Source organism: Staurois parvus, unplaced genomic scaffold (genome assembly GCF_062004578.1).
Source record: "Staurois parvus isolate SC_StPar_1 unplaced genomic scaffold, SC_StPar_1.0 ptg000502l, whole genome shotgun sequence".
NCBI classification, from domain to species: domain Eukaryota; kingdom Metazoa; phylum Chordata; class Amphibia; order Anura; family Ranidae; genus Staurois; species Staurois parvus.
This window is the reverse complement of record NW_028318298.1, coordinates 834392-859941: the sequence shown is the minus strand read 5'-3', so window position 1 is coordinate 859941 and position 25550 is coordinate 834392. Positions and strand designations below refer to the sequence as shown.

Here is a 25550-nt window from a genome sequence, read left to right as displayed (position 1 = left end):
AGCTGGATGTGTCAGCTGCATCTATATGTAGTGCTTCTTTAAGATGGTGGAGAGACCAGAGTGGAACAAGCACTTGTTACTTGGGAAGCAGGTTTTTGCTCACTGGAGTGTCAGGCTAGTGCTTGACTATTGTGTCATATTCTTTTTTATTGTCCTTTCTTAATTAGAAAAACACTTTAATGTATGCCTATGTAGACAAAGTCAGCTGTCAGGTCTAAGTGTGAAGATTAAGCTCCTATCTGCCTGATGTGTTGTTTAGTGTGAATGTTTTATTTCTTTTGGGCGGCCAGCCTAAACACAGGATGAGGCCGACCAATTTAGACAAGGGGGAGCTGAAGCCTTCCACATACGTTACATGTGCATATGTGTAAACAGTTTAGACACTGACCTTGATGGATGTTGGCCTCTGCATCCAGAGGGGGCTGGAGCTCCCCCATATCAGGTGGGGCATCCTGAGGTACAACTACGTGAAGAGCAACAAAAAAATGACATAGTAAAGATGCGAGTCCTGACATTTGATAAACACATGGATGTTAAACAGTCACATAGTACAGGCCCCATGTAGTAAGCCCTAGCCCTAACCAACATAGGCAAGTCCTCTTTTGGTTTTGGTTACTGAACTAGGTGACCAAAACCTGAAGAGCTTAAGGCCAAAATCATTTGGCTACTTGTTGGTACCCACACTTCAGCAAGTTGCTCATCTCTTCCAATGCTAACATACTCTATGGGTATCCATTGACGATGTTTCAGATCACCTTAGGACATAACCCAAATGTTACAGCTGACAGACATGATAAGGAACACTCTTTCTTGCCAGTGGTGTGGTGCCAGCATTCCAATGTTGGAGAGGCTTGCTCTTGACAAGAGGAATAGCTACACTTACACTACAGTAAGAGTGGAAACACTCATTGGTCAGCCCTTGCAGCCATTCCCACTTTCCTTTCTGGGGTCTACAATAGAGTGACTTCAAGCATCCCAAAGCAAAGGACACAGGTCGCCAGCAGATCTGAAGCTTCCCAGGAAGATGTCACAAGATCTAAGTCTTTGACAGTCTAGCTGCAAAAGGGCTTAGTCCATGGAATATTCCCCTCCCCTCTGCAAAAATACAAATGCCCCCTCGAGGGTTAACACATGCACACTGCAAGGTGGCATTTGTATTTTGGAGCAGATCGGGAATCCCAAACAAAAATAAGTCTGGTGCCAGCCTTCCCACCCTTTACCCAACACCCCTCATGTGACACCCCCACACATAGACACTGTCCTAAAGCAAATATTGGCAAGTTGATCACATTCACACAAATGGGACATACCTGGGCTAGCTGGGTCCTGGGGCTCTGGGGAACTGGAGGAGACTTCCCCCTCCTCCAGGGATGAAGAGGACTCCTCCTCCATTCACTGCTTTGTGGGGGCTTGGGTGTGCAGCAATCCTCTTTCAGAGTGCCAGGAAACTTGAAAAAAACACAAACAAAGGAAAAGAACTCCACATGTCAGTCTAATTCGAGGCTTTGTAAATGTAAGAGTTTACTACAAACACACACAATGTTGAAACCAAGCCTTACATTATCTCAGACTTGAAGCACAAGGTGCAGACGAACTCCAGATAAGTTGGGATAGTGTATGACCCTAGGGAGCCATGGAATTCAAAGATAGTCCCACGTGAAATTCTGGCTCCTGAACATCCAAATAGAAGAGGGTGTGCTCATGAAGATTAACAAAGTCCAATCTTTATGGCGGATATTGTAAGGGGTTGTGGTGTTAACAGCCACTGTACCCTTAGCTGTAACCTTTTCAAAGGTTGACACAAGGGAAAGGCCTTAACCATTGGATATTAAAAGACACACAACTCAAAACACTTGGCAAACACTAATAGCTGAGAAGATCCTCAGAGATAAGCTCTCCCACCCCTCTGCTAGTGTATTTTGGGGGCACATATCCTGGGTTTGTAGGTCATTGGAGATTTGGGCAAAAAGCTAAAGTTTCTTGCCTTCATGCATTTGCAGCATGAAGGCCCCACTGCTTGACATCCTCCTCAGGCCCCCAAAATACTGACCTGCTGCCAATTATCTTGCCATGCTGTTCTAGAGAGCCAAACTTGGTCTCAGAAAGGTATGGATGTGTACAGGCCTACACATATTGGGCTAATAACTGCCTGGCCACTACACTAAGGTCCACATTGGAAGCTGTATTCCAAAAACTGCTTGAGCATGTGTTGTAAGGAAGCAAGCAATAGTACTTAAACTCTTACTAAACCCACAACAGTCCAAGCAGTCTGTATATGCAGTAAAGCATGCTTGGTATACTCGCTGTGTAACCTAAGGGGTTAATACTCTGTCTTGTGTAAAAAGGATGTTTGATCCTGTCTTCTCTGCCCCTCCTCTTGTTGAAATGACCACCTGATACAGACTGAATCATAGTCACATGCACATGCTCAGTTTACTGTGCATTGCTATACTTTTTGGGTGATGGTTTTGGGAAGGTGTATGTGATCAGCACAGGGCCAATCAGCACTGTTCACATAGAGGGCCAGAAGATTCACATCCTCCTAGAGCAGAAAGAAAAATACTCAAAGAAAGTTTAAACAGTGCTCTGGTGAAGTCACAAGACTGCTCTAACTGGTGATGATAAAAGGTATTTAGCTGTTTGTATGGCCTTAAATACTTGCATTGCCATGTTCTGTTTACTGCGGGAGACCAGATAGAGTGAATTCTGGGTCCAGGGAGAGTGGATATAGTCAGTGCAGGGTCTGCGTAGACCAGATAGAGTGAAAGCGGGCTTCACGGTTTAGTTACACTTTAAGCCTGACATACATAGATTAAAGGGAAGTCCAGGCAAAGATTTTTTGCCTGTACCTCTCCTGTGGATGACAGAAGTGTAGTTCATTTGGCACTCCTGTGACACATTTACAGGGGACTGCTGCATTAAGTCTACTGAAGCCACACAGCATGGTCAGACTGGATCAACATCACAACTTTCAAGTCATGGTATACTGCAGACTCTGGAGCACCAATTGGATCAGCCTAGCCATGAATAACAAAGAGTTTTAGCCTGCCGCTGCCTCCCCCTAAACAGCCCAGTAAGTGCTGGGGGGTGGAGCTGACCCACCATCTACATGTGATTGCAGATGCCACGGCGTGCCTGCTCTCCGAGAACTCCCCACCCCCTTCCTGGTGCCTGGGTCCCCTCACCCTCCCTCCCTTGTCATCCTGTAGCAGCCTTTGAAGTTGTCCTGCACAGGATGATAAGTGTCACTTCTTCCCATCCTAGGCAGCTGGATGAGAAGAAGGTGACCCCCTGCAGCGGGATTCACACCTCTCCATACAGCTGCTAGCAGAGGGCTAACCTCCCACCGGGGGGTTCCAGAGCATCGCCTCCAGCCTGTCGCAATGTGCCCCCCCCAGCAGCTCCAGCGCTGGTGCATGGGTTCCCACGCCTGCACCCGCCAGAGACAAAGACCGCGCTCTCAAGAGCGCGGCCCGTGTCAAGGGGGTGTGCCTCATTGCCCGGGCAACAAGGCACTGGGCTGGATGTTGCCAGGGCAACCAGGAGCATCTTGCTCAGCCTTAAGAAGGACAACGCAGGATTTTCCCAGGTGTTCCATTCACTGCAAAGCTGCTGGGAGGTCTGCGCTGAGGCAAGACCCCCGCAGCCACTCTGCATAATACTCTGGGGATACCAGGATTATTAGCTGCTGAGCACTCTGTATTATACTCGGAGAGACTCAGGATTATTACCCACTGGCCCTCTACATAATACCCCGGGGATACCAGGACTATTACCCACTGAACACTCTGCTAATACTCGGGCCTCAGGAGGAGTACCCGCTGCTACACTGCCTAATACTGTGAGGCCAGGATTGCACGTGTCGCAGTGTGCTGTAGAAGTGGACCCTCTGCTGTGTGCTCATAAGTGTCGGCCCCTGTTGTCGGCCACTGTGAGACAGGAAAACCCCTGCCGGAACTGTGAGTGTATGTGCACCTGTTTTCACCCCTGTATGGATGGGCGATGAACTCTCCCTCCTTTCCCTTCCCTGCCTGGATCACAATTTAGCAAAGACTCTAAGTTTGCCCTTCCTGGGGCCGGATTACAATATTTTTGTGAGCCATCCCTGCTCTTCCTCTGCCCCGGGAACTTGGACGCTACCTTCAAAACCAAATTGAGTGACTGTCCTGATTCAATAAAGTTTTGTGTGTTTATCATCTGCTCTGTGTGTTCAGTCCTGCCTACGCTCCATCACAGCACAGTTACCACCCTTACAACCTAAGGGGGACAGATGAAGTATTGGACCAATGGTTCAACCATCTAGGTAAGTTGCAGTAGTGGAAACAAAAACAAGGCCGACTTGGATAAGAAACTACAGTCCGGCCAATATTAATCATTCAAATGAGCCTACAGCTATGTACAGCAAGATTGTACAAAAGGAAAATCACCAAACGCATTGAAGGTACTTACAGTGGGCCTGAGGGGAAGACCACTCAACCATCCCCTCTTCCTCCAGCTCAAACTCTTCCAATATGGCTGGAGCTACACAAACAACAAGAAAGAACCAAACACATTGCAAACATCAAATTGACATAATGCACACAGAGAACAGGCAAGCACATCCAAGGCACTTACAGTGAGCTGGAGCTGAGGGGGCCTCCTGCTGCTTTTGAAAATCCGGAGGTGGCTGGTGGGCCTCCTCCTCCTCCGGCAGAGAAAACCTTTCCTGAACTACACAAACAACAAGAAAGAACCAAACACATTGCAAACATCAAATTGACATAATGCACACAGAGAACAGGCAAGCACATCCAAGCCACTTACAGTGAGCTGGAGCTGAGGGGGCCTCCTGCTGCTTTTGAAAATCCGGAGGTGGCTGGTGGGCCTCCTCCTCCTCCTCCTCCGGCGGAGAAAACCTTTCCTGAACTACACAAACAACAAGAAAGAACCAAACACATTGCAAACATCAAATTGACATAATGCACACAGAGAACAGGCAAGCACATCCAAGGCACTAACAGTGAGCTGGAGCTGAGGGGGCCTCTTGCTGGTCCCGAAAATCCGGAGGTGGCTGGTGGGCCTCCTCCTCCGGAGAAAACCTTGCGTGAACTACACAAACAACAAGAAAGAACAACAACAATAACAACTACCCCTTTGAGAGAGCAAGGAAAACAAAGGAACACAGAGAGCAGACAAGCACATTCAATGAACTCACAGTGTGCCTCAGAAGAGGTGCCCTCCTCATTCTCCTCCTCCTCCTCTTCCAACATGGCTGGTGCTACATAAACAACATGATAGAACAGAACACATTGCAGACATCAAAGTTACATAATGCACACAGAGAATAGGCAAGCACATCCAAGGCACTTACAGTGAGCTGGAGGTGAGGGGGTCTCTGGCAGGACCGGTGACCTGGGCGACATGGCTGCTGCCACCTCCTCCTCCTCCACCGGAGCCAACCTTGCTGGTACTACATAAACAAGAAAGAACAACAACCCCTTTGAGAGAGCCAAGGACAACAAGGAACACAGAGAACAGACAAGCACATTCAATGCACTTACAGTGAGCCTGAGAGGATGTGCCCCCCTCCTCCTCATACTCCTCCTCGGCCCCCTCTTCCAACATAGCTGGAGTTGCATAAACAACGAGATAGAACACAACAAACACATTGCAGACATCAAAGTTACATAATGCACACAGAGAACAGCCAATAACACTCAAGGCACTTACAGTGGGCTTCCTCTTCACTCTCTTCCTCTACAAAAAGAATAACACAGAATTGGAACATTAACAACCTTAAAACATGGCATAAGTTTACTAATTTCTCAACAACCTGTGTGCCAAAGCTAAGTCCACAGGGCTGAATGACAACTGTCCATTACCTGGTGTCAGGCCACACATATAGGCACAATTGCGTTCGTGTCCCTAATTTGTTGTGTTTTGACTTTGGATGTACAGTTGTGTTGAAAATAATAGCAGCGTGTTGAAAAAAGTGACTAAAGCTCAAATTCCTTCGAAGAGCTTTTATTTAAATACACAAATGCATTGAGAACACGACCCATTCTATTCCAAATCAAAACATGAAGAAAAATATATCAAATTTGTGTTGTTCTTCTAAAAAAATTGAAGAAAAGTAAATATTAGACTGTTCCAAAAAATAGCAGTGTTTGTATTCTTCTTTACAAACTCAAACATTCACTATATAAACTGAAATATGTTTGAAGATTGTTGCATAACAAACTTGCATAACCACTGTTTGTGAGAACTGCTGTACATCTGTTTTGCATGAAGTAAACCAACTTCTGGCACCCATGAACAGGTATTCCAGCCCAGGATGATTGGACTACATTGCACAGTTCTTCTCTATTTCTTGGTTTTGCCTCAGAAATTGCATTTTGGAAGTCACCCCACACGTTTTAGATTGGATTAAGATCCGGGGATTGGGCTGGCCACTCCATAACGTCAATCTTGTTGGTCTGGAACCAAGATGTTGCATGTTTACTGGTGTGTTTGGGGTCGTTGTCTATTTGGAACACCCATTACAAGGGCATTTCCTCTTCCACATAAGACAGCATGACCTCTTCAAGTATTCTGATGTATTCAAACTGATCCATGATCCCTGGTATGCGATAAATAGGCCCAACACTGTAGTATGAGAAACATCCCTATATCATGATGCTTGAGCAACCATGCTTCACTGTCTTCACAGTGTACTGTGGCTTGAATTCAGTGTTTGGGGGTCGTCTGACAAACTGTCTCCGGCCACTGGACCCAAAAAGAACAATCTTACTTTCATCAGTCCACAAAATGTTGCACCATTTCTCTTTAGGCCAGTCAATGTGCTCTTTGGCAAATTGTAACCTCTTCAGCACATGTCTTTTTTTCAACAGTGGGACTTTGCAGGGGCTTCTTGCAGATAGCTTGGCTTCACATAGGCGTCTTCTAATTGTAACAGTACTCACAGGTAACTTTAGACCTTCTTTGATCTTCCTGGAGATGATTGTTGGCCTTGCCATTTTGGCTATTCTTCTATTCTATTCATTCGAATGGTAGTTTTTCGCTTTCTTCCACGTCTTTCAGGTTTCGGTTGCCATTTTAAAGCCTTTGCGATCATTTTAGCTGAGCAGCCTATCATTTTCTGCACTTCTTTATATGTTTTCCCCTCTCCAATCAACTTTTTCATCAAGATACGCTGTTCTTCTGAACAATGACTGGAACAACCCATTTTCCTCAGGATTTCAGAGAGTAAATGCACTGTAACCAGCATGTACAACATTTTCTGCCTTCTTTCCCTAAATAAGGGCAATAATTGCCACCTGTTTTTCAAAGAATAAATGACCTCACTAATAGAACTCCACACTGCTATTATTTAGAACATGCCCCTTTCAATTAGTGATTCAAATACACAGAATCAGCAGCATGCATGTCATGACTGTTGGGTCTGTTGGATTTCTAATACTCTACTACACCTGCTAGTGAATTATTTGCCGTGGAGAAATATCATTTCTAACAAAAACAGTGATTGATCAGGTTAGTGATGTCTGACTGCTATTATTTTGAACATAACTGTACATCCGCTGGGGCAGACTGCATCCTTTTCCACAACTTTGTCCACCGCACTACAGCAGATACCAAGTCATGGTAGGAGGCTGATTTGTTAAGCTTGTTGACCATGTATTTGCTATGCAATGACATGATCACAATGTTAATTGACATATTAGGAACTCTTGAAAGTCCAAATGGGATTGGAACACACTTATCACATGGTATTTGGACCAATCACAGCACCCTGGTCAATATGTTTGGCTGTAGACTATATATACCAGATCACCAAAAAGGCAACATGGCAGTAATGTAATCAAGTCAGGACAATGTAAAACATTTCTGTTACTATGATTCTCAATGTAAGGAGAAGCCAAGATTATGAAATTTCCCCATCCCCAAAACTAACCAAAAATCCACCCAAATGTGCCCTCTCCATAATACTGTATTCATGTGTTAATGTGTGAATAATAACATACTATGCATTGTAGAATATTTCTCACGTTGTGTCATCTTATGGGGCCTCACCAAATGAGATTGGCTGTACATCATGGAGTTGCATTTCAGTGCCAAAATATTCCATAATTTGTATACTCTGCAGCTTTCAAACAGCATACATAACATACACATATTGTAATTTAAATGGGTCCAAAGAAGTCCAATTCTGTCATTTGTAAAAACAAAATGTTATGAGTGCTGGGGGGCTAGAGGCGCTTGCTATCCGCTGTGTGCGACAGTACTCTTGCCTGCTACCTGCTGTGTGCCCAAGGATACTCCTGCCTAAAGTGTGAGTGCCCCAATCCTCCAGTTTGAACTCCCCCCCACATCCCCCGATTTTCCCCTGCCTGGACGGTCCCGTAGAACTCTCATACATTTTTTGCCTCGATTGCCCTATTGAACTTCCCTATTACTTTTGCCGGAGCTGTCTGTTTGGATTAATACTTGCTTGGGCCATCGCTACACAAATTGCCCTATCGTGGGCTGAATGACAATTGTTTGGAGCTACTCCCCTCTCCTCCCCCTTTTTGGGTCCCCGGATGCTAAATTCCTACCCTGATTGATTGCTTTCCATATAACAATAAATCTTGGTGTGTTTAGCATCCTCCGTGTGTTCTGTCCTGCTTATGCTTCCGTCACAGTTATCATGTCATTTACAAGCAATGTGTGTGGCATTAATGTACAATTGACAGTCAGTGGAGATCAGTGTGGAGATGCCAACAATGGCAAAGTCATGAGGTCCAAGCTTCTAGAGCTTGTGCTTACCTTCCACAATGCGGAGTCTCCGCAGGGGATGCCCCGCCTGTGGTTGGCAAAAGTGGACGGTGGCTGTACTCCTGTGAGGCTTTTTTTCCAAGCAGACCACCGCCTGGCGCCCATCATCTGTGGCTAGAACAAGTCAACAAAGACAACATTATTGCCAAACAAATTCAGAATGAATGTAGCAAAACATTTTTCACAATACAAAACTGAAAGTAAACTTTTTAATAACAACTTGACTTACCAGAGATTCGGCGGGCAACTTTTTTCAAAAATTGCGGGTTGTGCCGCTTCACATCGCTCCAACTGTGCTGGATTTGCAGCACAGTGGAGCGATGGTGGAATCTCTGCCACAGCTGATGCTTGATGTGGCGCACGATGGTCTGCTTGGCAAAATTCAAACAGCCACCGTCATACTTGCGTAACAGCAGAATCTGTGGGTGACAAAAAAAGGTCAAGAATTTAAATGTGAGAGGTTTGTGTAATCAAACATACCAAATATCAGACACAAAGCAGGGGATAATTGTCCCAAAAGGCAAGCTAAAACATGAACTATATCTACATGTGTGTGTATACACATACATACATACAGTATAATTGTATTGTATTGTTATTTTCAATGCATTCTCACCTGAGCAATGCATAATTGTTGGCAGAATTGCACAATTGTTGCAGCACTTCTAAATTGTGCTCAAATGGTCTTTAAATACGCATTGTGCTTTTGTGTGCTATTCATTGTTAATGGCACCCCAAGTGCTGTTAGCAAACATGCATTTTGCTGCACATTTTAGCATTTCACAAATATGCTAGGCACGCACCTAGATGAGCATTGAAAAAAAACACAACACTCCATGGGCACAAAAGAGCAATTTTTGCTTGTGTGGACATTTGAATTCTCATTGTGGTGTATTTTGTAATCCACTTTGTTGGTGCTTTTTGGTCATTAGATATGTTTTGTAAAGCATTGTTTGAAATTTGGATGTGCATGTTTGTCTTGTTTGAGCCTGTATTTTTGATTATTTTGTAACAGCATTTTTGTGTGTGTTCTGGCCACACATGCAAAATGCATGTCATTTTGGCTGGGACATTATTTGGTTAATTTTCACCACAAAGTTGAATGCAGATGTGCAGTTTGCCAAAGTATATGTAAAAAACAACACCAAAAATTAAATAAAAAATACACTTTCCACAAATGCAAACACACATGCTTTGACCCCAAAAACGCCTGTTAAAATCACCTGTGGCCAAGTGTGCACTCAAGTGCCTAAGGCAACACAGGTTGTGTTGTAGCAGTCTCTGCATTGGGTTTTGCGTTGTTTTTTGTTTCTTATGTATTTTTGTGCCTTACTGTTTTCATTTTTGTTGCTAGGCAGATTTAGAACGGCAAAACTCAGACAACATGAAATACGTTCTTGTCTGCAGTGTTTCCATTTAAGTATTTTGACAAAAACATTACACTTTTGGAGTTCCAAAAAGGCTCTGACCTTTTCCCAAAAAACAAGCCATGTGAAAGAGCACATGTGTAAACATGTCCCATAGGAAATCATCTTAAAGTGGAGCTCCATCCAAAAGGGGAAGTTCCGCTTTAAGGACTGCTCCCCCATTCCCCCTTAAGGATTGGCACCCTTGGAGAGCGAGTCCCCAAATTTGACAGGTACACGCTCCTACTTCCGGTACGATCGCCTAGACGTTTGGAAACGGAAGGTGTCCTCGCTCCTTGTAGTCTTTGGGGACATTTGACATGTGACCATTCATGAAGCGCAACTCTACTCGCACATGCACAGTGGGTAGCCGCAAGCTGTCACAGCCGGGTTCCCACAGTGAAGATGCCGTCCTCCTGGAAACCAGGACAGCCGGTGAAAGGAGCTGCGGGGGACACACAACAGAACCAAGGGAAAGGTAAGCGGCTGCTTTTTAAAAGTCAGCAGTTACCGTTTTTGTAGCTGATGACTGTTATTTTTTGATAGGTGGAGTGTAAATCCGCTTTAAATGTACTGTACAGCATTTCTGACAAACACGGCTTAAGATATGGTGTGGCCCTAGGGTCAATGTGTGTTTAGAATACTTCCAAAATGCACATACAAAAACACTACATCCAAATGCATGTTCCATTTCTATAGCATGTTAAACAGAAGAAAAATGCACTTACATAATGTTAACATGCGCAAGTAAAAGTAGACAAGATACACATACTTTTATTCTGGCTTCACATACATGCATTGTGGCATAACAGTGCACTCCTGGGCAAATCACATGCAATTTGTGTGCGTTGCAATTAGAGACAAACATTTTGCACACCTCAAATTGCACCACATCCGGGCCAAAAATGTGCAGGACCCTTTTTCAGGGTATGCACATGGGTGTGAATAGGCATGCGATCCAATTTGATACATCGCAATACGCTTTGTGTACCAATTTTGGTGTGTTGTTAACTTCACCTAGAAAGCCGCAGCAGGTGGCATGAAGGGGTTGCGGTTGTGATGCGGTGCAGCACTTGCACAGAAAACACTGCAAATTTCACATCGCATCTGTGTGAAACCAGAATGTGCCAACATGTGGCTTGACAAAGCACAGTGGTCAGTGCAGATTATCTTCAATCCATGTTTTATTACACTTTTTATTCACTGGTTTAACTCAGGTGATCGTTAATCACAATTATCTCCGGAGATCACATGCAGCCCCTCAACCATCTACACATATCTCTGGAAATCTATACAGATCTCCTTGAAAAAAAGTCTCCTCTCTTCTTCGGAAAACAATTGTCCTCCACCCCATAAACAGGGGGACAGAGAAGACTTCTCCTTGATAACTAAAATCAGATTAACTATCTGTGCTTAATAAACATACACCAATACTGCAAATGCATTGTACTGTCGAAGGCATTGCACACTAACGCATTGCACACTAAAAATGTCAAATGCGTTAGTGTGTACAGTGAATGAGTGTAAAATGCTTTAGTGCACACTGCAGTGTACAACGCATTGCACACTGTAATACACTGTACACTGTAATACAGTGTACACCAACACATAGTAGACTGTAATGCACTGTACACTGTCATGCAGGATAGAGCTACGCATTGCACACTGTGATACTGTGTACACCAACACATTGTAGACTGTAATGCACTGTACACTGTCATGCAGGATAGAGCTACGCATTGCACACTATGATACCGTGTACACCAACACATTGTAGACTGTAATGCACTGTACACTGTCATGCAGGATAGAGCTACGCATTGCACACTGTGATACCGTGTACACCAACACATTGTAGACTGTAATGCACTGTACACTGTCATGCAGGATAGAGCTACGCATTTCACACTGTGATACGCTGTAAACTGTCAAGCAGAATCCATCAACGCATTGCACACTGTAATACGCTGTACACTGTAATACCGTGCACACCAACACATTGTAGACTGTAATGCACTGTACACTGTCATGCAGGATGGAGCAACGCATTGCACACTGTGATACCGTGTACACCAACACATTGTAGACTGTAATGCACTGTACACTGTCATGCAGGATAGAGCAACGCATTGCACATTGTGATACCGTGTACACCAACACATTGTAGACTGTAATGCATTACACACAGTATACATGTCCAGATATTCAAAGATTAGCCATGAAGGCCTAGCTGGTTACCTATTTGGCGACCGCAGATAGTCAAATAACACTACACTGCATCCAGGCAGTTCTGGATATGACATCCTGGCAGAATGCGCTCTCCGTGATTGCTGTGTCCTAAGGACACAGCTGATCACGTGATGTGGTAAAAGGCCAATCACAGCGGCTTTTTACCACGTGATCAGCCATGTCCAATGACACGCTGATGACCGGGAAATGCATTTGCCGGGTCTTGCCTGCACTTTCCTCACGCTGTCAGAATGTGTGGAAAGTACTGCCGAGAACCAGCAGTTATCAGAGCAGGGGTCGGCACCAATGATCAGTGCCCACCAGTGCCACCCAACAGTTCCGCCCACCTGTGGCCAGCAGTGCCACCCACCAGTGCTGCCTCATCAACGCACATCAGTGTTGCTAAATTACCGGTTTAACAAATGTTATAATATAAACAGACTTTTGTTCATTATGAGCTATTTTGTTGTTTATCGAGCAAAAAGTAAAACACACAGCAGCAAGTCAATACCACCCAAAGAAAGCTCAATTTGTCTGAAAAAACTGATATAAATTTAAGATGGGTACAATGTGGCATGACCGCACAATTGTCATTCAAAGGGCAACAGTGCAGAAAGATGGAAATTGGCCAGGACAGGAAGGGGGTATGAGTATCCAGTAGGCAAGTGGTTAATATCATTGACCCATCAATACCCAGGAGCTAGTGTACAGATAAGTAGTATGTGCACCAAGTGAGATTCTGCTAGGCCCCACTCAAAAAATTGCAATTACCTGTCCCTCACATGTTATAAACATATTTGCAATGGCCACACTTACTTTACAAATAAGGATCATCTCCTCAGTTGAGAACTGTGCTCTCGCCATGTCCAAATGCCAACCAAACTTACAGAAATTCTCCAACTCCAGAAACCTCCAACCACTCTCACCCACTTACACTCCCCACAACCACTTCCGGGTGCGTGCGCACGTGATGACGGATTTCCGGGAGGAGATCCGCTCGTGCTCCATGGGGACACCTGTTTGGCGTTTATTTGTTCGCGATCGCGCTGTTTTGCGTGCAATTGCGCATTTCTATGCGCAACTATGAGTTTTCGCGGATATGTGCTTCTCATTGATTTGTTTTTTTAACCTTGGCTAATATATATTTGTTGCCAAAGGCCAAAAATCAACATACAGTGTGGACTATTTTATTACTGTAAATCAAATTGTAGAAAACCTGTAGCTGGCTGCACAGTGAATATGACATTCATTGGTACATAACAATATTGTGGTGCAAGAGGGGTTATTTTTTTTTTTTTTGTTTGGTTTTGAAAAAGCCAGTTTGCACATACTTACATATTCACGCTCTTACAAGCTACATTTGAGCAGATTATATAAGTATACAAAGTAACTATTAAGGTTGTTCATATATTGAACATAAAATAAACACAAAAACATTGGTCAAACATTTATTGATCAAATATATCTTCATTTATTTGGTCAGCAGGAACAAGTAGGTACAGTCAATATCTTGGTGTGAGTCACAAAAAGAATAGGATTGATGTGGCGAAAATAAAACACTCCTGCTCATAAGAGCTTACAATCTAAAGATACTTCTAATGAACTGTGCGTGCACAGGTTATAGCAGGAAACAAAGGGGAAGATGAATCAAGTAACATTTTCGTGCACATAAGATTTACTTACACAATCACTTAGTATAAAGATCCATTCACAAAAAAGTCTACAGATCAAAATATAAAGAAAACAAAACATGTGAAAAAAAAAAACCCTCCCACCTCTTCAAATCCCCTACACATACATTTGTCAGCAGGTTTGTCAGAAAAATGCATTGGAGTCTAAATAAGCAAGCAACATTAAAACAAGAGCAGATTTTAAACAAAACGATTGACATGTGTGAGGCTTTCAATGCAAAGAGAAAAAACACAATCATTGTGCAATAACACACAAACACACTTTACAAGGCCGAAAATATGCAAACGTTTCCAGCCCACTTCCAAACACAGCCTGAGTGGTGTCTGGGGCAATTCAGCACAAAATCTCTTCCTCCCCAAAGCACTACAAGCAAGGACTTATGCAGGCCATAGATGGGTCGAAAATCGGCCGATTTTTCGGCCGAAAATAAAATCGGCCGATTTTCAGATCGTTAGTGGGCTAAATGTTCGGTCGTTTTTCTGTATTTTGGCAGATTTTTTTTTATCGGTAAAGTTGGAAAAAAATTGGCCGATTTTGCCGATCGGTCGATTTTCGCGGCAATGATGGGCAAATCGGCCGATATTTTACCGATAAAAAAATCTGCGCATGAGCAGTGACCTGCAAGAGGAAGACAAAAAGAAGAGGAAAAAAGAAGAAGAGGATGAAGAAGAGGAAGAAGAAGAGGAAGAAGAAGAGGAAGAAGAAGAAGAGGAAGAAGAAGAGGATGAAGAAGAAGAAGAAGAGGATGAAGAAGAAGAGGATGAAGAAGAAGAGGATGAAGAAGAGGATGAAGAAGAAGAGGATGAAGAAGAAAAGGAAGATGAAGAAGAGGAAGATGAAGAAGAGGATGAAGAAGAAGAGGAAGATGAAGAAGAGGATGAAGAAGAAGAGGATGAAGAAGAAAAAGAAGAGGATGAAGAAGAAGAGGATGGAGAAGAAGAAGAGGATGAAGAAGAAGAGGATGAAGAAGAAGAAGTAGAAGAGGAAGAAGAAGAGGATGAAGAAGAAGAAGATGAAGAAGAGGAAGAGAATGAAGAAGAAGAAGAAGAAGAAGACGATGAAGAAGAGGATGAAGAAGAAGAGGATGAAGAAGAAGAGGATGAAAAAGAAGAGGATGAAGAAGAAAAGGAAGATGAAGAAAAGGATGAAGAATAAGAGGAAGAAGAATAAGAGGAAGATGAAGAAGAGGATGAAGAAGAAGAGGATGAAAAAGAAGAAGAAGAGGATGAAAAAGAAGAAGAAGAGGATGAAGAAGAAGAGGATAAAGAGGAAGGTGAAGAAGAGTAAGATGAAGAAGAGGAAGATGAAGAGGATGAAGAAGAGGATGAAGAGGATGAAGAAGAAGAGGATGAAGAAGAAGAGGAATTCCAGTCCGGCAAAAAGTGTCCCTGCAGAGAGCTCCGCTATTTCTTCTGACAGTTCCTTGACATTTATAGCAGTTGCAACAATGTATTTATTTGTTTCCGAATAAAAACATCTGTATCCTAAATGGATACAAATAGATACATCGTTTCCAGCCCACTTCCAAGCACAGCCTGAGTGGTGTCTGGGGCAATTAGGCACAAAATCTCTTCCTCCCCAAACCACTACAAGCAAGGACTTATGCAGGCCATAGATGGGTCGAAAATCGGCCGATTTTTCGGCCGAAAATAAAATCGGCCGATTTTCAAATCGTTAGTGGGCTAAATGTTCGGCCGTTTTTCTGTATTTTGGCAGATTTTTTTTATCGGTAAAGTTGGAAAAAAATTGGCCGATTTTGCCGATCGGTCGATTTTCGCGGCAATGATGGGCAAATCGGCCGATATTTTACCAATAAAAAAATCTGCACATGAGCAGTGACCTGCAAGAGGAAGACAAAAAAAAGAAGAGGATGAAGAAGAAAAGGATGAAGAAGAAGAAGAAGAGGATGAAGAAGGGGATGAAGAAGAGGATGAAGAAGAAGAAGAAGAAGAAGAAGAAGAAGAGGATGAAGAAGAAGAGGATGAAGAAGAAAAGGAAGAAGAAGAGGAAGATGAAGAAGAGGATGAAGAAGAAGAGGAAGATGAAGAAGAGGATGAAGAAGAAGAGGATGAAGAAGAGGATGAAGAAGAAGAAGAGGATGAAGAAGAGGATGAAGAGGATGAAGAAGAGGATGAAGAAGAAGAAGAGGATGAAGAGGAGGATGAAGAAGAAGAGGATGAAGAAGATGATTAAGAAGATGAAGAAGAGGATGAAGAAGAAGAGGATGAAGAAGAGGATGAAGAAGAAGAAGAAGAGGATGAAGAAGAAGAAGTAGAAGAGGAAGAAGAAGAGGATGAAGAAGAAGAAGATGAAGAAGAGGAAGAGGATGAAGAAGAAGAAGAAGACGATGAAGAAGAGGATGAAGAAGAAGAGGATGAAGAAGAAGAGGATGAAAAAGAAGAGGATGAAGAAGAAAAGGAAGATGAAGAAAAGGATGAAGAATAAGAGGAAGAAGAATAAGAGGAAGATGAAGAAGAGGATGAAGAAGAAGAGGATGAAAAAGAAGAAGAGGATGAAGAAGAAGAGGATAAAGAGGAAGGTGAAGAAGAGTAAGATGAAGAAGAGGAAGATGAAGAGGATGAAGAAGAAGAGGATGAAGAAGAAGAGGAATTCCAGTCCGGCAAAAAGTGTCCCTGCAGAGAGCTCCGCTATTTCTTCTGACAGTTCCTTGACATTTATAGCGGTTGCAACAATGTATTTATTTGTTTCCGAATAAAAACATCTGTATCCTAAATGGATACAAATAGATACATTGTTGCAACCGCTATAAATGTCAAGGAACTGTCAGAAGAAATAGCGGAGCTCTCTGCAGGGACACTTTTTGCCGGCTGTAGACGGGATGAAAATTGGCCGTTTTTTTTTTACCGTTGCTGGTAACGTCGGCCGCTTGAACGACCGATTTTTCATTTTTTTAAAACAAAAATCGGTCTTTATATAAGCTAGGTTGCATTTGGAGCACGCCAAACAAGGCCCCACACCCAATTAAGCCTACACCCACCACTGACCTTAATTTGGTCACAGAAAGTGGTTGCAGCTGACGAATCCTCTTCCCACCTGCGTTAACCCTTGGTATACAGGCCCCACAAATCAGAAAGATATCAGAAAGATCAGTGAAATGTACGTGTGCAGCATACAACAGAGCATTGAGCAGGGATGTGAAAGGGAACCCCAATGGGAACCTTTATTGCTACTATGGTCACAATTCCCTCCAGATTATCGCATGAGTTAAGACAGTCACATGACCACATCTTGTATGTAATACTGAAAATTACAACTTGATTTGATTAGTATGGTGAATTTCCCATCAATTGGCAAAACACTCCAGAAATCAAACATCAACAAACATTACGCTCTGGGCAAAGCTGATTTACAAATCATGCGACTTACAGTAAAGTTGACCATTTCAAAGCAATTTTCAAGACATCTGACACAGATCTCTATGCAAATTGCCACTAAAGTAGTACATGTTCTACTTAGGAAATCAGTGTTTGAAACACACCCATATGGTCGCTCTAATAGCAGACAATAGGGTGCGGCTTTGCAGACGATTTCCAACTTGCATGTTGTGCAAATCACATGCCAAGTCCCACTCAATGTGCACGCTATTGGAGCGTTCATATTGTTGTGGTTCAAACTTGGTCGGAGCCGCAAGTAATAATAAAGTAATGAATACACTACTTTTCATGCAATTTGCTGAGAGATCGGTGTCGGATGTCTTGCAAATTGCACTTGAAATCACCATGTACCCCGACTTTGAAATCATGCAACTTCAATGCAAGTCACATGATGTGACTGTGGTGTCAATAACACCACTTAGAAATCTGCTTTAATGTGACCGGGTAGTCCCCAGTAACATTGTTTGCCATTGCCATGCAACTAGGGTGCGACTTGCAAATCGTAGACCAAGTCGCACCCTATTGGCCACTGTAGGCTCTGTTCACATCCAATTGGATTGTGAACTCGTGCAACTTCACTGTAAATTGGGCAATTGCCGCATCGGATTAGATGTGACAGTGGTGTTAGCCCCCAGTAACATTGGGTGCAATTTGCCATGCAAAGGGCAAGCTGCTGGCCATGCCAATCGCATGACAAGTCGCATCCAGGGTGTGCAATTTCAGGTGCGATTTGTGAATTGACATCGTACCTGATATTGGATATAATGAATGTGAATGTGAGGGGATTAACATACGCCATTTGTTGCAGCGAGAGTTCAAAGGTATTTGAAAATTTTGTCCATTTATTAGCAATTTAACATCTAGACTCAAATAGAAATCGCAATGCTAAACACAATTGAAAACACAACTAGTTAGTAATTCGCTGGAAAACACAGTAAAATTAGCAACTTAAAGAGTAATTTTCAATTGCATATAGTGTGAACGAAGCAGGTAAATCAACAAAGGAAATACATCTTTGAAGGCGTGCGGTACCTGCCTGCTTGGATAAGTGTCTGCTATGCATTTGTTGGAAATATCCACACCAGTATTTGTGACAAGTTTGATGTGTGGATTCACCAACCAAGTCTTTTCTCTCTCGCTCACCCTTCTGCATGTCTCTCTTTATCACTCTTCAGTATGTATCTCTCGCTCACTCTTCTTCATCTCACTGGCTCGCTCTGCTCTCTCGCTCACCCTTCTGCATGTCTCTCTTTATCACTCTTCAGTATGTATCTCTCGCTCACTCTTCTTCGTCTCACTGGCTCGCTCTTCTCTCTCGCTCACCCTTCTGCATGTCTCTCTTTATCACTCTTCAGTATGTATCTCTCGCTCACTCTTCTTCGTCATCTCACTGGCTCGCTCTGCTCTCTCGCTCATCCTTCTGCATGTCTCTCTTTATCACTCTTCAGTACGTATCTCTCGCTCACTCTTCTTCGTCTCACTGGCTCGCTCTTCTCTCTCGCTCACCCTTCTGCGTGTCTCTCTTTATCACTCTTCAGTATGTATCTCTCGCTCACTCTTCTTTGTCTCACTGGCTAGCTCTGCTCTCTCGCTCACTGTCTCCCTCTTCTCTCTCGCTCACCCTTCTGCGTGTCTCTCTTTATCACTCTTCAGTATGTATCTCTCGCTCACTTTTCTTTGTCTCACTGGCTCGCTCTTCTCTCTCGCTCACCCTTCTGTATGTATCTCTCGCTCACTCTTCTTTGTCTCACTGGCTCGCTCTTCTCTCTCTCTGTCATCTCTTTGCTTGCCAATCCTTCACAAAAGGTGGAGTGTAAACCATCATTATCAAATCTATTAGTGGTCCAGGCCCTTATCTTATCCCATTGTTTGCCATTCACATAAGGTGCAGCTTTGAAGGTGTTTCAACAGACAAGGCCTCATTCTAATTTACATTTTAGGGATCATTTAGACAGAAAGCAAAGATTTTGCCAGAACATCTATTTGAAGACAGCCACACACGGAGGTTGGGATTCAAACCCACAACCCTAGCGCTGGGAGGCAGCAGTGCTAACCACTACTCCACAGAGCTACATTGCTAACTCCGCCTGTATTTCTGTGTTGTGAATCAATCCTAGGTCCCTGGGCAAGGTAAGTGTAACTAGCCAGATATCTCCAATGTGACATAAATGTTGTGCTATGTTGGCAATTCTGATTTATGTTTGTTCTATGTATCCCAATACAAAGGATTGCAATACTAATACATGCGTACCTCGGTTTACCAACGCCTCAGGGAACGTCATATTTGGGGTACAAATGCCAAACCATTTCAGTTAATTGGTCTGTTTACAAATGTTTGAATAATTTGGTATGGGCATGTGGCCTGGTATGGTTCAGGAGGGGGGGAGGCGCTTGCTCCCCCACCCCTTTCCTGACCTGCCGGGCTGCATGCTCGGATAAGTATCTGTTATGGATTTTGGGGGGTACCCCACGCTGTTTTTATTTAACCATTAGCCGCCCGGCCAATGGCCGTTTGGTGGCTTCAGATGTGCCTCTTCATTCCGGGTGCACGCCATTTGGCGTGCTCCCGCACATGCGCCGTTTGCGGTAATGCAGAGCGGCGCAGCAGCGGGATCTGTCACGGGCCGTGCACCTCGGACACGGCCGATGACAGATCCAAGTACCGGCTCCCGTTGCTGGTACCATGTGACCTGCTGTGACCAATCACAGCAGGTCACATGACAGTTGTATACAATGGATGGCTTCATTCATGATGCCATCCATTGTATACTAGTGCCTAGCTGTGAATGGTCACAGCTAATCACATGCACATGTCATGTGATTAGCTGTGACCAAATCACAGCTAAGCACAAAAAAAAAAAAAAAAAAGCTGAATGAATCGATTTCATTCGGGTAAATGCTTGCTTATAGCAAAGTAATTCTTTGCTATAAGCAAATTGTGTAAAAAAAAAAAAAAAAATACTGATCACTTCCCCAAAGTAGTACAGTGTTACTATGGTAACATTGTACTACTTTGGTCATAGTAAAATATGAAAAAAAAATCTTAAAAAAAATAAAAAAAATGTAATAAAAAATTCAATATAATAAAAAAATAAAAAAAAAATAAAAAAATATATATTTTTTTTTTTTTCATACTGTCACCAGTCAGTGTCCCTGTTAACCGCCATGCCAGTTATATGATGACGCTGTACTGCACTGGTGACAGTATGTAAAAAAAAAAATAGTGAAAATAATTTTTTTAATTTTTTCATTTTCCGAAAAATTATGACATAAAAATACAACTTCAAAAAACTCGCCATGTCTCTTATGAAGTACGTCGGACTGTCTACTCTGCAAAAAGGGGTCATTTGGGGGATATCTGTACTGTTCTGACATTCTTGGACCTCAAGAAATTAGATTGGCTGTCAGTACTTCAGGATTGATCAATATTCAGATCTATACCATAGTTTGTGAACTCTATAACTTTCCTACAAACTAAAAAATACATCCTAATTTGGGTTATTTTCACCAAAGACATGTAGCAGAATACATCTCGGCCTAAATTTATGAAGAACAATTATTTATTTGTAAACTTTTATAACAGAAAGAAAGAAAAATGTGGTTTTCTTTCAAAATTTTTGGTCTTTTTTTGTTAATTTAGCAAAAAATAAAAACCCCAACGGTGATTAAATACCACCAAGAGAAAGCTCTAGTTGTGTGAAGAAAATGATAAAATTTTAGTTTGGGTACAGTGTTGTATGACCGCGCAATTGTCATTCAAAGTGTGAGAGCGCTGAAACCTGAAAAATGGCCTGGGCAGGAAGGTGTAAAATTGCACGGTATTGAAATGGTTAATTTCGGCGTGGAGTTACCCCTTAACATCCATATGGGACCTGAAGGGCTTAGTATATCCCCAAGCCATGTTTTTTAAAAATTGTTTATAATTCCTTGCAATACTTTTACATTCAACTGTCAGTGGGGAACTCCGCCGACAGCTGAAACATGAGCGCTGCATTGGTTTTCGCTACTAAAACGATGCATGAGTTGATAACATAACTCATGCGGGATTGTAGGAGCGACAGCCATGTGTTAGTGTTTCAACTGTCAGCGGGGTTCCCCACTGACAGCTAAATGTAAAATAATTTCCTTTATTGCAAATTAATAAAAAAAAAAGCGTGGGGTCCCCCCTCCCATCCGTACCAAGCCCTTCGGATCTGGTATGGATATTAAGGGGGAACTCCACACTAAAATTTGAAAAAAAACCAGCGTGGGTCCCCCTCAATATCCATACCAGACCCTTATCCGAGCATGCAGCCCGGCAGGTCAGGAAAGGGGGGGGGGTGAGCGAGCGCCCCCCCCTCCTGAACCATACCAGGCCACATGCCCTCAACATGGGGGGGTGCTTTGGGGGCGGGGCCAGCCGGGGACATCACCCGAGAAACCCGCCCCATGTGACATCAATGATGTTACATGGGGCGGGGTCACTGGGATGATTTCCCCGGCTGGCCCCGCCCCCTACCTATTTAAGAAATGTCAGCTAGCCTTTTCTTCACAAGGCTGGAAGCCTCCGACGGGAGCGGAACATTTTTCTTTTCTTTCTATTTTCGGGTTGCGCCGCCGCCGTGACTGATGTTGGATCTACTTCGGGGGGCATTGTTTTAATAAAGGACTTGTCAAAGACCCTGTACTGTGTTTTTTTTACACCACACTTTTTTTTTGGGTGAATGAGTCGCAGGACCATGTACCGCAGACTCATTCACGTAGGGGGGGGCGGGATCTGGGGACCCCCTTGTTAAAGGGGGCTTCCAGTTTCTGATAAGCCCCCCGCCCGCAGACCCCCACAACCACCGGCCAGGGTTGTGGGGAAGAGGCCCTTGTCCTCATCAACATGGGGACAAGGTGCTTTGGGGGGAGGGGGAGCCCCCCTGCCCCAAAGCACCCCCCATGTTGAGGGCATGTGGGCTTGTATGGTTCAGGAGGGGGGGGCGCTCGCTCGTCCCCCCCCTTTCCTGACCTGCCGGACCTTTATTTTTACATTCAGCTGTCAAAATAAATATTATCTAGACCTTCGAAATAAGTAAAATCATTACAGAAATAATTATAAAGGATAAGAAACAAAAATAGAATCACTAGAACTAAGGAAATCAAATTAGAATACATGAAGATATGCTTAGTGCTGTTTGTTTAACACAGTAGACGCGACCGAGTGTCGGCTGTCAGAGGAATCCACAATGAGATTTACTATTGAGCAGTGGCTAAAAAGCAAACGCCCATGGCAGACACCTAAAATGTGTTCTGCACATGCACATTTATATCGGCCAAAGACACTGCACGGGTGTCAAGATTTTTATTGTGTCTATTTCCTTGAAAAAAACGATTTTTAACACATTCTTAATTTTTTTGGAAATAGCAGATATTGTTTAAAGTGAAGTCCTGATATTTGGTAAAGCAAATTTCTAAGTGAACATGTCTCTGCAGTGATTTTTCATGGTGTTAGACGTGCTTCTTAGCAAGTCTGCTTTGTGAGTCTGATTCCGGGCATGTGTCTTTTTGTAAATTCGATTGGGCATCTGCTTATGGGCGCTGCTCAATAGTAAATCTCGTTGCGGGGTAAAAATAGACGGTCGCCCATAAAAATTGGGCGTTCGCCCACGAATATGCACCCACGCCCAATAGTAAATCAGGGCCTATGTGTATCTTTTAGAACAATTCAAAAAAGCATACACTTATGCTGTTTTTAATTGATTATTACAGTATATATATCTATAGATATCTATATATATATATCTATATATATAGATATATATATCTTTATAGATTTCCCCATTGAAGTTGCATTCTGATATTTTGTCAAGCTTGCTGGCATTAAACGCATCTGGTTCATGTGCCCAATATACATTAGAGAGGGTGGGTAAATATCTGTTCCCTCTTATATAATTCTATATACATATACCAATATTGTATTCATTTATATACATCTCTTACTAGCAAGACCTTGTATGGTGGCCCCAGCAGTGAAAATTGTTGGTATTCTATAGAGCCCTCCCATCTCTTAGGGGAGTATTCCTGCCTGATGAGCCAGCAGAATAGCACTGACATTAATTTTAATTCTGTCCATGTTAGCTGCTATATATATATTTGTTTATAATGCACATCATGTCAGTGCCTATTTGGATAAAAATATTTTGTGCATATTTATAACTAAAATTGTCATTAATATAATGTTTTTTGATTAAAGTATACTCTGAATACATAGAAAGCACCCTTGAGGAAGAACGACACTTTGAAACGTGTCGGGTGTTGCACTTTTGGATTATCTATGCAGTTTGAATCTCCTGGCTTTATTTTACAGCCTTGTATATGTGCGAATAGAACTTGTAGCCGCAATATCTGTACTATTATGGGTTTTTAACCTATTTTTTGAGAAAAATCTTCTGTATTAATAAAGAAATTGCATTTTATATTAATTTATGAATATTGATGCAGCCCAATTAATAAAGGAGTTTTTTGGTCTTGTTGGTACAGGAAGTGACCTAATAGCCTCAATGTGTTCTTTTAAAGACTGTCTCTTTCCTAGATCAATCAGAACTCTATGAGCTGAACTTTGTGCATGTTCAGCTTGAGACCTTCTTCTTGCAGAAGTGTGAACAGTTCTGCCAAAGGAGTCATGTGCTCCGTCCTTTTTTCAGTCATTAGCAGAATGTCATTTACATATTGGATTAAACAATCTGGTTTAGAGAATTTGGATAAAACATTTACTAATGCCTGATGAAATATAGAAAGGGACAAGTGCAAGCCTTGGAAGGAAGGCACTGGAAAACATTGGACTTTTTTTATGAACAAAAGAAAATTTTTATTGGCAACTCTTAGCCAATTTAATACTGAAAAATCCATTCACAATGTCAAAAACAGAGAACACTTTTTGCATTGTTTATCTGCGACATGATGTCTGGAGTTTCTGCTACAATAGGCGTACAACTTGGAGTGTATCCACTTAGCCACTACACATAGTGGATTATTTGTCACAGACATAGCTTTCCTAATGATTCCCTGCTAATTATTTTATGATAATTGATACAGGTCCATCGGATTCTGGCAGTAAATTGTATTGCTTAATAGGTGTAAGATCGCAGCCTTGAATATCTACTTCAATATCTTAAAATAGTCCTGCTTCATTTTTACCTTGACTCCAAAGTTTTTTGTGTGATTGTACCAGCTGTTTAATTCCAAATTATCTCCTGCATCTGGCCATTTATAGTCAGCATCAATTACTTCTGTCAAACAGATGCTGCCAACTTCACAATAATCTGCTGGGTCAATTACCACCGGATTACAATTGGTAGGGCCTTTCCAAATCACTCCATTAGCCAAATCAATTGTCCACCCTCTTTGAGACAAAATGTCTGTACCAATAATGTTCTCTGCAGCTTGACAATACCAAATGTCAATTTCAGTTTGCAAACAACCTGGAATTTCAAAAGACACATTTTTACACATTGTAGCATGGAAATGACCTGTCCCATTAAACCCAACAACTGTAAGAACGGCTGCATTTAATAGAATAAAGACATTTAAATTTTTGGCCATTTATTTTAGCTTTTACATAGGGATGCCCACACTTGTCTAAAAATTGGAGCAACATAATCCAAACAGCGAGGCTCTAATTCCCGTTCTCAGTCATGGTGAAGGTAAGTTATTTACATTTACTCCATTGCCAACTGACACTTCACTAAACTCTTTCATCAGAGGAGTGTAGGGTGAAGATAACTTGGCTTCCTCTGAACAAGGTGGAGCAGACGGTTCAAGAGAAACAAGTCCATTTTCTTTTCCAAAATTCATCATCTCAATGTCTTTCGAAAATTTCTTGCACTGCCACCTAAAATGCCCTGGCTTTGACAGTAAGTTTTTCCCTTTGATTCCTTTGTCTTACTCTGTCATTCCTGTAGGGGGCAGAGTTTCCTGTCTTAAATCTGAGCTGACTTTCCTTTTTAGGTTTCCATTCTAAATAGAAGCTATTTTAGATTGTACAGTACTTTGTTTTAATTGTCTTCTTACT

The 25550-nt window shown here is 42.6% G+C and overlaps 1 protein-coding gene across 1 annotated transcript; it reads right to left on the bottom strand.

Annotated features, from left to right (window-relative positions):
• Positions 1-388: 388 nt before the first annotated feature.
• Positions 389-25333, bottom strand: LOC149452022 (uncharacterized). Its single transcript, XM_089689862.1, has 14 exons — positions 25196-25333; positions 24904-24960; positions 9023-9212; positions 8785-8907; positions 5710-5736; positions 5541-5606; positions 5351-5449; positions 5195-5257; positions 4999-5088; positions 4804-4905; positions 4615-4710; positions 4450-4521; positions 1311-1448; positions 389-463 (listed from the first exon to the last, which is right to left on the bottom strand). Exons 1-13 carry the CDS (start codon positions 25331-25333, stop codon positions 1393-1395), a joined length of 1179 nt encoding a protein of 392 aa, XP_089545988.1. The 3' UTR covers positions 389-463; positions 1311-1392.
• Positions 25334-25550: the final 217 nt, after the last annotated feature.